This window comes from Gymnoscopelus microlampas (assembly GCF_963454915.1).
Source record: "Gymnoscopelus microlampas genome assembly, chromosome: 11".
Classification (NCBI taxonomy): Eukaryota; Metazoa; Chordata; class Actinopteri; order Myctophiformes; family Myctophidae; genus Gymnoscopelus; species Gymnoscopelus microlampas.
The window spans coordinates 13,017,736-13,033,860 of record NC_139948.1 but is presented as its reverse complement, the minus strand read 5'-3'; the positions used below and the strand labels follow the sequence as shown (position 1 = coordinate 13,033,860).

The 16,125-nt window shown below is 44.2% G+C and overlaps 1 protein-coding gene across 1 annotated transcript in view; it reads left to right on the top strand.

Moving 5' to 3' along the window:
* Nucleotides 1–16,125, top strand: part of LOC311056237 (ras-related protein Rab-40C) — a 38,552-nt gene that overhangs the window by 10,317 nt on the left and 12,110 nt on the right. Inside the window, exons 2-5 of the mRNA XM_084072706.1 lie at nucleotides 2,477–2,537; nucleotides 7,992–8,052; nucleotides 9,962–10,039; nucleotides 15,299–15,521. Coding sequence (XP_083928832.1) covers nucleotides 2,477–2,537; nucleotides 7,992–8,052; nucleotides 9,962–10,039; nucleotides 15,299–15,521 — 423 coding nt within the window. The remainder of the gene's footprint in view (nucleotides 1–2,476; nucleotides 2,538–7,991; nucleotides 8,053–9,961; nucleotides 10,040–15,298; nucleotides 15,522–16,125) is intronic.

The window sequence follows — 16,125 nt, the reverse complement described above, 5'->3', positions numbered from 1 at the left end:
ATTTTCGGCGCACGAAACCATACGCAGTCGAGTGTAACTGATGCTTTTTACAGCTACACGGGGCCTAGCGGCACAGCAGCGCGCCTCCGCCCCGCTGTCAAATACCATTTCACGCCTATCGGTCCTGCTTTCTAACCGCACTTGCTGTCTTTTTCTTTTCTCGCTTTCTTTTTTTCTTGCTCTTTGCATCGTCTTCAGCCCCCACTCCCCCCCCCTCCCCCTCCCCCCTTTGGATGGATACCTCTCTTCCTCGCTCCCCGTCTTCTGTCTCTTTCCCCGTCCGGATGCCATACGTGCAGGCGGTCTTACTGCTGTTAATGCTGTCAGCTCGCGTTCATACATTTATACAGCTGCCTGTACCCTCTGAGGCTGAAACCACTCGCTGTGTGTGTGCATGTATGGGTGGGAATTGTTTTGAGTGAATACACACGCACGTGCGGGCGCACACACACGCACACACACGCACGCACGCGCACACACACGCGCACGCACACACACACACACACACACACACACACACACACACACACACACACACACACACACACACACACACACACACACACACACACACACACACACACACACACACACACACACACACACACACTTACAATACCACTTTTGAGAATGTCCTGACAGGAAGCAAAGTCACTCCACTCCCAGAATAGCAGCAATAGCAGCCAGTTCAAAGACTGGTAGAGGCTATTGATTCTCCTGTCTGTCTGTCTGAAAGAATCCTGGCAGGTTGAAGAGAGAGAGGAAGCACTTGGTACAATGCCCTGCACTCACTCCAATTCAATTTATTTGGCTTGCCTGAGCTGAGAGCTCAGCACTTTAGCCTGGCTTGTGTCTCCATTGCCCAGCAAATTGGAGGATATTGCTAACATCGTTAGCCACCAACTGCTATCAGCCCAGAGGGGATTTTGTTGATTGAACATATCGCTAAGTTGCTGTTTATGGAATTGGATGATTGAGTTGGGCCTGGAATTAGAATTTAGAATTTTGAGGAAAAGGCCATTGGGCCCTCAAAAAAACACAGGGGTCATCCTCTGGGTAGCATGGAGGTGCACAAGCTAATTACGTGGCTATCCAGCCAGTATTTTGAAATATTGTGTGAATGTATTCTAGTGAAAGTTTTGGCCTGATGGCCTTCATGAGTCTGATTACAGTAAATGATAATAATATGCTAGGAAGCACACATAAGAAAGACGATACACGACAATGTGGATACGAAGACAATAGGGAGGCCGCGTATTGAATATCCATTTGGGCCATAAATATCGTGAGAACTCTTCCAAACTAGTCGTATTGGCAAGCTGCACGGTGAAAACCAGAGTGACGGGGGAAGCAGCTCTACATCATGTTCAGACATGTAAGTAGCTACTACTACAGAGGCAGGTGTAGCAACAGAGCAACATGGAGAAGTGTTTGTCAGAGAGTTGAGGTGCCACAGAAGAACAGAGGTCTGTTAGTTGCCCAGGGCTAAGTAAACAGTGGCACTGCACCAAACTACTAGCTCCGTCATGAAAGGTGAACAGGAGCACTGTGTTCACACACACGCACACACACGCACGAAGGCACGTGCGCTCACACTCACACAAATGCCTGATTTGACAATTGCAATGTCATACATAATGTCAGTCAGTCTGCTCCAGAAACTGCATAAGTACAATCCTGTTAATTTCACTCTGTCTGACAGTGTACAAATGGAACCAGCCGGGTCCACTGGTTTGATTTGTACACTACACTCTCAGAGTTAAACTAACAGGATTTTACTTCTTTTTCCATAGATATTTCAATGTACTGTCTGTCTTTTGTTGTGAAGAAGCAGCAACGCTAATGGCACACAGCTGTTCAGCGAGCAGAACTCAAGTGACAGGCTGCAAATAAATGACACTTGGAATATCAGAGTAAGTCACTTCAAGGCCACATAACAAATATAGACCAACTGACCTGAGAGGAACTTTGTGAGCCAAGCCAAGTTCCACCAAGCCTCAGACTTGAGGTTGAACAGTGACTGTGGTAGATGAGCAGAACGTTACGCATCAACGGTAGTTGCGGTACCCTATGGAACAACTGGCACCTTGATAAAGACAAGTCATAAAGTCACTATGACCATGGTATTTGCTGACACTAAGCTAACCACGAGCTGCTGATAAGACAGCAATAACATACAGATATCTGCTATCCTAATTACTGCTTTTATTAGTTATTAGAGATTTCCCATGCAGTTTGTGATAGCTTTGTATTAATAGGTGTTTGTTTAAGCTTCACCCAGGTGATGGCTACCCGGATCGTTACGATGAGGAGGGAGCAGGGGGTGGGGCAGTATTCATAGCGTTTTTTGCCATGAATACAGGTGTGCCTTGAGATTTGGACTTGCCTATTGGTGTGCTTGCCTTGGACACAAAACCTTTGAAAACCACTGATCTAATGCCTTTCTAATCTCTTATCTGTCTCTGTCTCTCTCCAGGTATTGACTATAAGACCACCACCATTCTGCTGGATGGGAGGAGAGTGAAGCTGGAGCTTTGGTAAGCACCACCTGGCATCACACTGTGCCCAATGCATTCATCCATTCCAGGTTTACATGCAAGGAAACATTCTACGTCCTGGGAATGTGAACTGCTTTCTAATCCGAATAGAAACGGTAGGATAGGTGTTTGCGGCTGACCCCGAATCTATGACTATTGGTTAAGTTCCTGAAGGAGAGAAAGACATGGCAAATAAAAATAGGTAATTGGAGGCGGGGTTTTTCTGGTGCGGACCACGGTTTCTGTAACGTGTGTATAATATAGTTTTCCTGACTCCCATCTTCACGGCTCCCGTTGTTACACATCACCGCATCAGCCCCACCCCCTACGTCTTTTTCACCGCACTCGGTCTGCTGAAATGCCTCAGAAATAGTAGTCTTCAAAGCAACGCAGCGGTGGTGCCTGCGACTACAACGCCCGCGAGCAAGGGCCGGTCAACTGGAAGTGGGCCAAGGAATTTGGCTCCTCAGGGAAGAACCGACGCCTCGTCTCCCCCACAGAGCGAGTCCTTCAAACACGGGCCCGTTGAAGGGCTCGCCCTCTCTTTTTCTTTCTGCTGCCTCGCCACGCTTAACAACACGAACCCTAGCATCCCTATTCTGGGTATGTCCTAGTCTCGTGTGTAGCCAGACAACTATTCCACAATGCTACATAGAGTCAGGAACTACGGCCCCTTGACAATTCGAAAATATATTTTAAAATATCCTTGCGGATTTTCATTCCTGCTAAGCAGCAAGCTATATATCTCTGCTGTCCGGCAGGAACCAGCTAACTCCAAAAATGTACATTTTTCAGGAAAATGGAGTTTGGAGGTTGTGTTCATCATTGATAAGAACAGCTAAATGGACCTCCAAGCTCACAAAAGGAGGTCAAAAGGGTGTGGAGCAAAACCAGCTAACTCCACCCCCCTTTGCTGGAGTTAGCTGGTTAAGCAGAAAGTTTGAGGATCCAATGGAGTTAGCTGGTTTTGTCAGAAGCACTTTTTAATACTTTTCATTGGTTCAATATTTTTTTTTATCAACACACAGACGTAAATGGTGTTCAATAGTACTGATTTATGGAAAAAAATGCAAAAGCGGAAAAAATTAGTTTGCTGGTTCCTGCCGGACAGCAACGATATACTTAGATGAATTTGATATATTGGGACAAATTTGCGCGACTGCAAAGACGAAACAGAAGTGGGGGGGGGGGGGGGGGGGACATCCGCTTTACACCCAAATCATTTTCAGCGCTTCTGTTACACAGAATGACGAAAGCATTTGAAAATTGTGCGAGTCAACACTGTCTGGCTCGAGAGACTATGCATGTCATAGGTGAATAATATTCTGCGAAGATAGGTGAACATTACCAGATCTGAGCTTGTATATCGGCTGTTTTTGACATTTGGCACGCTCACAATGCGCCATGATGTGATGTGCATGGGCTTGTAGATTTGCTATTTTTAACCATTTTGAAACATGCCCAAAATAGGAACGCCTGGTTGAAAGTGGTTCATTTCAAATCAGTTCTGTTGAATTCAAATGATGTATTTGCTTGAGAGGAAAGGGACCTATGGCACCAAAGTGTACACAATTCCCCTGAGGAGTGTGCGCTGTGGGAAGCAAGCTTTCAAAGAAGCTTTTTCTAAGAAATATTGCTAATTTATGAATATGTACCCTTATGGACATGCTCAAAGTACAGACGCCATGTTTAAAGTGGTTAAACTTAATTTAATTAAATCAAATTTTACAGTGTGCTATTATTCTAGAAAAACATAATGCTGTATAAATGATGCTTCTGCATCGAGTGCTTGGGGAAGAAGATTGTGTTCCTAGTTTAACCATCCGGTTCTGTTTTAAAGTTATTGGCAGGCTCTCTGCAAGATCAGTGATTCTCAACCAGTTTCGCAATGGAACCCAAAATTTCAAAAGTAATATTCCTCTGTCACCCGGTCAGAACATCTTGTTGACCAACATTGGGCCTTACTCCAAAGTGGGTGTACTACTGTGTCTAGCACTTTACACCGTCTCTTTTACAGAACGAGGCTGGGCCGTTGTGGCATCATGATGGTTACAGTTGCTCTGCATTCTGAGAGGCACTCAGAGTTGTCAGCCTTCCTTTACAAGTCCCTGGGGTTTGTTTTAACTCTTTAAGACCGGGAACGCATCTGTGTGCCATTTTTAGATTTCTTTGGCTATTCAAAAATAGCAGATCTACAAGCTCATAGCGCGGCACCGAGTGCCGCGCTATGAGCTTGTAGATCTGCTATTTTTGAAAATACATGAATAGTTGTGCAAATATTAGATTTTTCCCCCTTTTTTTTGGCGGACATTTGTAACTCAAATCTTTGCTTCTGGGGGTTCCTGGAACTAAATATTTTACAAATGTTCGCTTTAAAAAATATATAATCCAAGATTTTGCCACGAATTTTCAAAAATAGCAGATCTACAAGCTCATGAGCTTGTATATCTGCTATTTTTGAATAGCCAAAGAAATCTAAAAATGACACACAGATGCGTTCCCGGTCTTAATGGGTTAAGGATGGCTATGTTGGTCTGTCTGTCCATTCACCACTTTGGTCCTAAACAACAACATATTTCGAAAACTACTGGCTCGATTGCCATGGAATTTGCTGCACACTTTTGCTCCCAGATCATGGCCCCTCCTGGTGTTGGTGACCCCATGGTCTTTCCTCCAGCTCCACCATTAGGCAAAAACATCTACTAGCATACATTTTACTCCCAACCTACTTCTACTGGATTACTATGGAATGTTCTGTTGGTGTGAGGAGCATCGTGGACTCTTAGGGCTGCTAGCAGAGCTTTTAGATCCCGTCTTGTTATAGGAGTGGGCTTGGCACAGAGCAGTATGCTGCATAGAGGGATGTTAACTGCAGAAACATAAGGCAGAGTTTTTTTTTTCTTTTCTCCTTTCCGCTATGATCTCCCCCCGATGTTTAGATTACTGTGGATTGCTCCAGCTTTTCTTTAAGTACTGTATGTTCTCTTCATATTTGGTCGTTGCTATTTATTTTGTGGTGTGCTGTACTAGGTATCTGAGCTGTTTGAGCTGGTTTCTAAATCTGCGTAAAGTTTTGGAGCTGCACTGAAACTGTTACCGTCTCACTGCATCCCTCCTGCCCTCTCCCCAAGTTATGCTTGTCGCGCATCGAAAATAGTCGACCCACAAGCTCACAATGCATCGCGTTGTGAGCATGTGGATCGTCTATTTCCGGTGCGCAACCAAGTATAAATCAGCCTTTTTTCCCTCTCGCTCTTTCTTTGGCTCTTTGTCTTTCTGATGAGTCACACCCGCTAGTCTCGCTCTGTCTCTGAGGTGCTGTTAAGCATCCATCACTGTCCCGCTCCCCCTCTGTCCAATTGGACTCGCAGGCCAACTGACGTCAGTCCAGTGTGCCAATCACCATGTGGCCAAGTCAGACAGGAGGCTTGACTTGACTGGGCTTTTTTTTGGGGGGGTTTTCCATTGGTATCCATTGGTTCCGTGAAAACGCAGCAGACTTCTGACCGGTCAGAGAGAATCGTCACTAGCGTCATTGTGTCACAGTGGACTCTCCTATTCTGCATGGAAGCTCCCCAACCAATACTGTTAACACACCTTTAAACCAGCCATTGTAAATGTGAAATGAATCTTGGCCTATTTCTCACCTAAACTGTTATCAGAAACGGGTTTAGTTGGACTTTATACAGTAGGTTAAAATTAGAGATTGTTTCCAGACAAGTTGCCAATGATTGTTCTTTAGCACTCTCCTGCGCAGAGGGTTGGGCGTAGGAGTACTATCTGCAATGGAAAACAAAGTACGTTGCACTAAAAGCGGCTTGAGTCTAGCCTAGCCAGTACCATGCCTTAGAAAAGCGCCATGTAAGTGTGGCGTCTTGACCTTTTTAAGTGGAGAGATGACCGTAGAAGTGCAAGGAAAACATATTCTGACTGTTGGAAAGGCAATATGACAATGGGACAAACAAAAAGTAAGATAACTGGCAGTTTCAGTGTTGTCAGTGTGTGGTTGAATGACCTGTAATCATGTCCATGTTGCCCTGTCAGTTGTGTTGCAGGTGCATTTCATGTTGTCACTGTAGCCCACTCCAAAACAGTTTTTCTAGTTTCTTGTACGAACATTGCGCGTTTGCCTCCGATTAGGTATTTTGGGGGTTTTACTCACGTGTGAAATGAGGAAACCCCACCCCACTCTGGGAAGCGGATTTGAACAAGAGCTTTAGCTGAATGTCCCCTCTAGTGCGACTAGTGGTTCTGGGGATCTAAAGTCACACTGGACAGCATCAGGCCTCTGTGCTCGTAGTGCCATTGATTTGCCTTAACTGCACTCAATGAAATGTCCCTCTTTGCTCGTACTCTTTCTACAAACACACAGACACGAACACACGCTAAGAATCCACTTCCTATATTTGGATACTCTCTCTCCCTCTCTCTCTCGCTCACGGTCAAAGAGCTGTTGGTTTTGTGATGTTAGAACGGCCGTTATCACTGGCGATGTGTTTGACACCGACTGACTCATCAAACACATCCTCTGTGATTGTACACACTCAGTTGGTCAATAAAGCTAACAGAGCCACGTACACCTTTTAGAGGTCGGTATCAGCCAGGAACTCCGCGGAGCGACCTCTGTCATGCACTTGATACATGTGTATTTCCTGGATAAACACAGTCTCTAGTGTAGTGGTGTTTGTAGAGCAAGGTGCCAGTGTGTGCCAGGCCACACAGGCTTAGATTGCACACGCTCATGCTAACAGAGAGGCACTGGCGGTGGGTTAACCACTTAAGCCCTACTTTAGGCTTTGGCGTTCGATGGTGTCGCTTGGCAAAAAATAGCCGCTCTTCAAGCTCACACCGTGTCGCGATGCAACATATTGTGAGCCTGTAGATCTGCTATTTTAGCTATTTTTGAAAACCTTTGGAAAAGTTTGTTTATAATGGCCTGCCTGTAGCATGCCTAGAATTGGGACACCAGTTTGAAAGTGGTTAAGAAGGTGATACGACTTAAACGTGTTGCAATGATATTTGTAGACCAAATGGGGATATTTGAAATCCGTCGCAGTATTGGGATGATTAATATAAATTAACCTGTTGAATAATTATACAATCTGCATTAGTCTTTATTCACTGAAAGACTTTTCAGCAACACAGGAAGTGAGATTTTCTGGTAAATATTACAAGATACAATGAATATTTCTTTGATGTCTTAACATTGAGATGTTCATTGAGCTTTGTCATATTGGAGAAATTGATGGAGTACCCAGCCTTATAGTTAAAGTATACACTGGCCAATTCTCTTTTCATTCATTTAGCTAGATTCCGACTGAGACATGCCACAGGTTTTAACTAACTCTTCCAACTGGCTGAACCTAGTTTCTTGGCTGTTGCTCTGTGCATCGGCAATGACTGTCTCTTCTCTCCCTCCCGCTATCTGTCTCTGTCTGTCTGCGCTCTCTCCAGGGACACATCGGGACAAGGCCGTTTCTGCACCATCTTCCGCTCGTATTCCCGTGGTGCTCAGGTGAGGAAAAGAAAAAACTAAAAAAGACAGCTAGTGCTTTAGTTTAGTCTCTACTGAAATAACAAGCTGGATTGTGAACAGCATACATGTGCCACACTGTTGCTTGTGTATAGAGTATGCATAGCATGGTTTAGGAGATAGCAGCGGACAAAATGTCATATAGTTTTGTTTGTAATAACATGTTTATCTAAAACTCACAGTTCAATGTTTCTAGAATATACATGAAATCCAATGTTGTTTTTTCCCCCTTTTCTTCTAAAAGCATATGAAAACAATGCAATGCAAAGCACTTCAAAAGGTCCAATAACCAATGCTAAAATAGCCAATCTACAAGCTCACAATGCATCATGACGCGCGTTGTGAGCTTGTAGATCGGCTATTATCAAAATTATTTCACCTACAGTATTCACCTGTTTCCTAGGCTTTTCACTTCCGGTGTGTGTTCCACTTCCTGTCGATTTGATCCAATGAAATCCAATGAAACTGGTCAGATGACTAATGATATCCAATGAAATCTGACAAGAAGTGGAAAACACACAGCCTAGGAAACAGGTGAATAATGACATGCCCAAAATAGGGACGTCAGGATGAACAGGTAGTACACATACATTACAGTCGGTGCCTCTTAGAGGCTAGCTATGGAGCACAACTCATTTATTGGCTCTATAGTGACATGCCTGCCTGACTTGAAGTTGCTGTTTGATGCCCCTGGCATTCTGTAAAATTCACCACAATGTACAGTTATTTTAATGGAGTTGGATATGGAAAAGCAAAGTCTTATGCACACCTGATCAGTTCAGGGACGGGTGCGTAGGTCAGACGTAACGAATACAACGAAATAACCCTTACACCGTCACACCTCCCTTCACTTGCACATTAAGGACATCTTTTATTAACCCATTAAGACCTGGAACTGTGTCATTTTTAGATTTGAGCTAAAAAGCATTATTTTACACTTTGGGCTATTCAAAAATAGCAGATATACAAGCTCGTATATATGCTATTTTTGTAGATCTGCTATTCTTGAAAAATCGTGAAAATTTGTGCAAATCTTTGAATATATATATATATATATTTCTAAAGCAAACATTTTTAACTCAAATCTTTGCTTCTGGGGGGTCCCTGGAACAAAATATTTTGATGAGGGTCGGCGGCCAAATACATATCATTTTGGGGGTCCTTGACATGAAAAAGATTGAGCACCACTGATATACAGATGTGCCACTTCAAAACTTCACACGTTACTGTTCTTTCCCTGATAGTGCCCTGAAAATGCATTTTTTTCCTCCCTTTTCTGCCCTTAAAATGCACTGTTTTGCCCCTGAAAAGAAGTTGTCACTACACACCCCCGTTTTTCCCTTCAACAGACATCCATATACATGAGAACAAAAGAATGTGTGTTGAACAAGGTGTCAGACTCATTATGAGGCGAAAGGTGATTTGACCAGTTGCTCAAATTAATTAGCATCATAAAAGCAGTGATCATCAAAATAATTCAGCATTTTAAATGCCCTTCTTTGTCCCTCTTATTGCCCTGGGAATCCCCTGAAAATTTACTGTCTTGGCGATGGCAGGACATGTGAAGTTTTGAAGTGGCACATCTGTAGAAACATACGTTTTTCAGAAAACTGTTGAGATTTAGGAGACTTGTAGAATCGGCTTCAGGTCTCAATGGGTTACGGCAATGTTTCGGTCATGGACATTCTTCAGGCATCAGTCATCACTTCATGGAGTTGGATTATGAGATGTCAAATCAGCCTGTTGTCTCGGTGCTAGTTGTCGTTCCACGTCCACTGCAATTGCTGATGCCTCCACGCTGAGTGCGTAGGCTGTAAACAGGACACAGGGGGCGGCACAATGTCGTTGCGCCTGGCCATTGACCATTCGTGCGTGTTTGTGTTCATTGCAGGGCATCCTGCTGGTCTATGACATCACTAACCGGTGGTCCTTCGACGGCATCGACCGGTGGATCCGAGAGATTGACGAGGTGAGTCAGCAGAAGGGGCGAAATGGAGATGAAGTTAAGGGCTGAAGGACGTTGGGCCTGGATGAACATTTTGGGTCGCACACGGCTAGCCAGGAGGCCACCAACAGGGCTACAAGTCATTTTCAGTGGAAGCCAGTGACTTGAAGCTACAAAGTGACCCCAGACACTGCTGCATTACGGGCTCAGTGCCAAATCTGATTCAAAGCTTAAAGATGGAGTGCCATGATATTTTTCAACCCTAAAACCTGATCATAAGGTATTATTATTATGTAAGGATTTTTTTCCAAAAAAAAAAGTGTACAGAAATTGTTTAAAAAAATGTTTTTATGTGGACACGCCTCCAGTTCATTAAGTATGCCTGGTTCTCACCTTAGCACCTCCTCCACCACCTTAGCACCTCCTCCACCACCGTAGCACCACCCACCTGTCCTAGTCCCTCCTCCTCCTCATGCCCACACCTGTTGTGTTATGATAATGAGGGGGAGGGTATGTTTTTTGGGGGCTCTGTGATGTCACTATGCCCCTGTTTTTGGATTGGCACGTTTGACTCTCAAGGTTTCAGCCTCCAGGAAAAAACTCCAAATAGTCAGAGAAGACATGAAACACCATAAAACCACCAGCGGGGGCCTTAATGAAGTTCTATCAACCTCATAGACACATGAAAAACAGAAAAAGTGCAAAACCATGGCACCACCTCTTTAAACAAAAAGAAACAAACTAACGCTGTGTTCACTCTAGGAGCGACAAAGCCACAAAACAGCCAAGCGTGGCCAGCTACATGGCTGCCAAGTCGCCGCTGTTGCTCAGACCACACTTATAAATGAATAACGTAGGGTTAAATAGCACAGGGAACTGGTTAACGGCAAGAATGAGATTCCATTTACGGAAGGCAGCACTGAATTGTAGGGAGAGTGAAGGGCAGTGGAAATGGGGAAACAAAAACATAATCGATGCCTCACCACTTCATTGGAGCACCGCAAAACGTTTTGCAGCCACAGTAGTCGGGCATCACTTTGTAGCTTCATGTCCCTGGCTTCCATTGAAAATGGACTAATGTCAGCCTCATTCCCTCGTCATCACTCACACACATCGCTCTCTCCCAACAATTGCATCCCCCAGCAACGCATGAAACACAATTGTATCCTGAGAAAAAATGCAGAAGTCGCATTATATCAACACATTAAGCAATCCTTTATACTACTTTATACTTGTTGAGAAGAAACTTCCTGAAATTCCTTTAAACATTTCCACCTGTAATGACATGCTCAAAATAGGGACACCAGGTTAAAATAATAAATAATACATGAGACTTGTATAGCGCTTTTCTAAGTACTCAAAGACGCTTTACCGAAAACGAAACAAAACAAATAACTCAAATAGTTATAATTAGAATGATAAAAAAATACAATAAAAACAGCAAATGAACAACATAACGTGCGGTGCGGCCTTTCTTGTCTGGTTGTTCAATTCAATTCAATTCTCTGTGCCCCTGACGCTCAGAACATCATCTTCGGGTTGAGAAACACTGGCCTAGATTTCATTTGGAGGATTGGGTGGTACACGTGGTGAGGAATATGGGACATAGGAAAATATGGCAAGTAGGAAAATATGCTCTGCCAAACTGTATCACCATGGTGTGGCTCTCGCTCTGACTGGATTCAAAGTAGCCTCAAATAATCACTGGAATCTCACAAATTGCTTTCCTCGGGCTATATCGTGGTTTTTGGACATGTGTAATGATTTGATTTATTGGTGGTTGTTGTTTTTTTTATAGATCAAGGCCTTTCTGGTTAATTATTTAACGTGGACGAGAGAGGGGGAGGATGCATGTGGCACAGGTTTAAAGCAAGCATACTGTAATTGGTGAAAAAGTCACAGCTGCACCCAATTTTCACATCTGTACACATCCTCACAGGAAACCACTGGCCCTTCACCGAAGAGCACCGCTAGACAATAGCAAGAGCAGAGGACATTAATGTTAGCCTTTTAACCACATGAATCCTGCCTTCTCTATTTTGGGAAATGTTCCAAAATGTTTCAAACTTTTTCAAATGTATTTTAAAATGTGAAAAAATAAAAACGGTAACCACAGTGACTCGCCGCCAATTTTGGTGGCTTCTAGCTGTAGGGTATTAAGATGAGGGATGATTTTTTAGCTTTTTATCAATCCCCTACCATCTTAGGTTGGTGTATGTGTGTGTGTGTGTGTGTGTGTGTGTGTGTGTGTGTGTGTGTGTGTGTGTGTGAGGTGGGGTCTCCCTGGCTCTGACAGGTCCTTCCTGTTGGTTCGGAAGCAGAGGATGTCCTTTTCTCTCTCTCGTGTGTGTGTGTGTGTGTGTGTGTGTGTGTGTGTGTGTGTGTGAGCACAGCAGGGGCTGAGCTGGTATTTTTGGCCTCTGGTATGTGTGTGCTTGAGATCTGCCTTTCCTGCCCCACCTCCTCAGAATCCTGTGGCTGCCGGGTCGCAGCCACAACGCAGTGAAATCCTCAATGTTACTTTAACTCTGAGAGTAACTACGAGCGTGTGCATATGAACCCGTAAGGGTCCATTTTGTACATTCTCCGAGTCAAATTGACACCGAGGGTTTTGCGGTGCAGTCAGAACCGTAGGGAGTGATGAAGTGAAGGGAAAATGTCCGAGCGGAGTGAGAAGCAGAGAACATGGGAGAGCAGGCAAACAGGGTTGTGGATTGGACAGTAAAAACACTGGAACATTGGTGCCTCCAGACCCAGTCATTAAGTGGACTTAGTGGTTTTGCTCTGGGAGACAGGCCATGTACCAAATGACCGCATACATCCCAGAGTCATACTAGGTCATTAATACAGCTATTACTGCCTGTTAGAGCTGAGCAATACATCCATACAATGCTGTATCCAAATCCTGATATGAGACTAGATATCGTCTGGGATTTTGGTTATCGTAGTGTCTTTTCCTGGTCTTAATTTTTTTTATATATTAACCCATTAAGACCTGAGGCCGATTATACAAATGTCTTCTAAATACTACGTTTTCTTTTTTAAATTTCCTATGTTGCTACATCAGTGGTTCTCAAACCTTTTCATGTCAACGACCCCCAAAATGTATTTGGCCGCGGACCCCCCATCTCAAAATATTTGTTCCAGAAGCAAAGATTTGAGTTACAAATGTTCGCTTTAAAAATATATATATTCCAAGATTTGCACAAATTTTTCAAAGTATTGAAACAACATCGATTTTTCAAAACTAGCAGATCTACAAGCTCATAGTGCAGCACTCGGTGCCGCGCTATGAGCTTGTGTATCTGCTATTTTTGAATAGCCAAATAAATCTGAAATGACACGGATGCGTAAATCAACTAATCGATTAGTCGACAAATTCCTATCAATATTACCAATAATACATGTTGTCGAGGACAGCCCTGGCTCATATGACAGTTCTAGCTTAGATCTCGTCTTTTCCTGGTGTTACATTAAGCTGTGATACCAATTTTGGACCATATTAGACTGTTGTAGCCGAGTGATGGATTGAGACAGATGGACAGACAGACCGGGTGCATGGAGGAGAAGGAGAAGAAGAAGAAGAGAGGAGGCCACTGGCCATCTTCTATTCTGTCAGTCAGAACAGATGGCTGTGAATCAGGGAGACACGAGTGGAAGTGACAGGGCAAGTTATTCTCCTGCCCCGGGCCTGATGAATAAGTAACAGACCACCGCTAGTCACTTTGTTCCATTTAATGTGTGCCAGGGCCCTCTCTTTCCATCTCCGTCTAGCGCTCTATTGCTTCCACTCTCTCTCTGCCTAGAAACCATTTAGTCTCAGAGAACTGGACTTGAGTCACAACCGTGCTTTGACCGTTTTTTTCCCGTCTACACCAAGTCTCTTTGCCAAAAATAACCGATCTACAAGCTCACAATGAGCCGCGTTGCGACGCATCGTGAGCTTCTAGATCTGCTATTTTTTGCAGAATGTTCCCCCCCAGGTTATGGAAGCTGGGGTTCAAGACAAGTGGTTAACCGACCTCTTAACCCATTAAGACCTGGAACGCATCTGTGTCACTTAAGATTTCTTTGGCTATTCAAAAATAGCAGATCTACAAGCTCATGGCGCGGCACCGAGTGCCGCGCCATGAGCTTGTAGATCTGCTATTTTTTGAAAAATCGTGAAAACATATTTTTTATATTTTTTGTCGGCTCCCCTGCGAGTGCAGTGAAGGCCGCATTGGTTCCTTTTGAGTTTCATGCAGTACCTCTTGTCAACCAGTAGTGTTCCTTCACGACCACAGGATCAAAATGTCTCAATAGAAGTGCCGTGTTATTGTACAAACTCTACAATACAGAATGGTTCAAATAAAAACATATTCACTAAAGAAAGTTATGAATTGCTGCTTTAATCACTTCAACACTATACTTCATTGACCCCTGGAGTCCTCCAGGGGTCTATGCTGGGGTCTGCCCAAAATGAGGGTTATTTTGAGTGCACAAAAAATGATTGTGGGTGTTTCACTTAGAGCAAAGAGTGCCAAAAGCACCATGGAAAATAACTACAACTATAACACATTGGTGCACCTACTCAGTGGTGCAAGAAGTACGCACATTTTTTACTTAAGTAAAAGTATCAATACTACAATGCAGAAATGCTCTGTTACAAGTAAAAGTCTGGTATTCAGAAATTACTTGATTAAAAGTACAAAAGTATTGGCATCAAAATGTACTTAAAGCAGTGGTGTGTTCTACCGTTATACGCTGTATACGGCGTACACAGTCCAGCTTATTTTGGGAAGAAGCGTATACAGTCTAATAACCATTTCATCCATTGAAAACGCGAGAGCGTATACCCACGACCACGCGCACCGTATCGTATCGTATACCCTCCAGAAAAACCTAGAACACGCCACTGACTTAAAGTACCAAAAGTAAAAGTACTCATTATGCAGAAATTTTACATCTCAAATAGCAGATCTACAAGCTCGGCGCGTTGTGAGCTTGTAGTCTATATAGGGCTGAAGTGGTTAATTTATGTTTTGTAATAATATTTAAAATCTACAAAGTAACTAAAGTTGTCCAATAATTGTAGTGGAGTAAAAGTACTATATTTGCCTCTGAGATGTACTGGAGAAGAAGTAAAATATTCAGTATTGAAAATTGAAAATACTCCAGTATTTCCCCACTTCACACCCAGTGTGAAGTGGGCGGTGTGGTCATCACAGTGACCAGTGGTGGTTAGTTACTTTCCACCACTGCACCCTACTTGATCTCTCCCCGTTCTTTTCTTTTACCCAGCATGCACCGGGCGTCCCTCGGATCCTGGTGGGCAACCGGCTCCACCTGGCCTTCAAGCGGCAGGTCCCCACGGAGCAGGCCCGCGCCTACGCCGAGAAGAACGGCATGACCTTCTTCGAGGTGAGCCCGCTGTGCAACTTCAACGTCATCGAGTCCTTCACGGAGCTGTCGCGCATCGTCCTCATGAGGCACGGCATGGAGAAGTTCTGGAGGCCCAACCGAGGTGGGTGGACGGATGGACGGATGGGTGGATGGATGGATGTGTGGAGCAGAGGTTAACTCATTCAATCCAAGAACGCATCTGTGTCATTTTAGGTTTTTTGCTATAACCAGGGGTGCATATAACTTTTTAGGTCTAGTACTCAGAAGAGCACCTGGAGATGTGACTTGGTGCGCACCAAATAAATGGTCCCGTCCCGTCCCCCTGTCGTTTTGTCAACCGGGGGGGGGGGGGGGGGGGGGATTTACTTTGGCTATTCAAAAATAGCAGATCTACAAGCTCATAGCGCGGCACCGAGTTCCGCGCTACGAGCTTGTAGATCTGCTATTTTTGAAAGATCTTGATCTTGAATCTTTGAATACATCGATTTTTTTAAAACAGCATTTTTAACCAGCGTTAATGGGGCGGCAGTGGCTCAGGGGTAGAGTGGCCGGGTAGAGTGAACTGGAAAACCGCAAGGTTCCCAGTTCGATCCCGGGCTGGGGCGCTCCCCTAGAGTTAGTGTCGAAGTGTCCTTGAGCAAGACGCTGAACCCCTAATTGCTCCCGGTGAGCAGGTTGGTGCCTTGCATGGTTTCCTCCGCCATCGGTGTATGAATGTGTGTGTG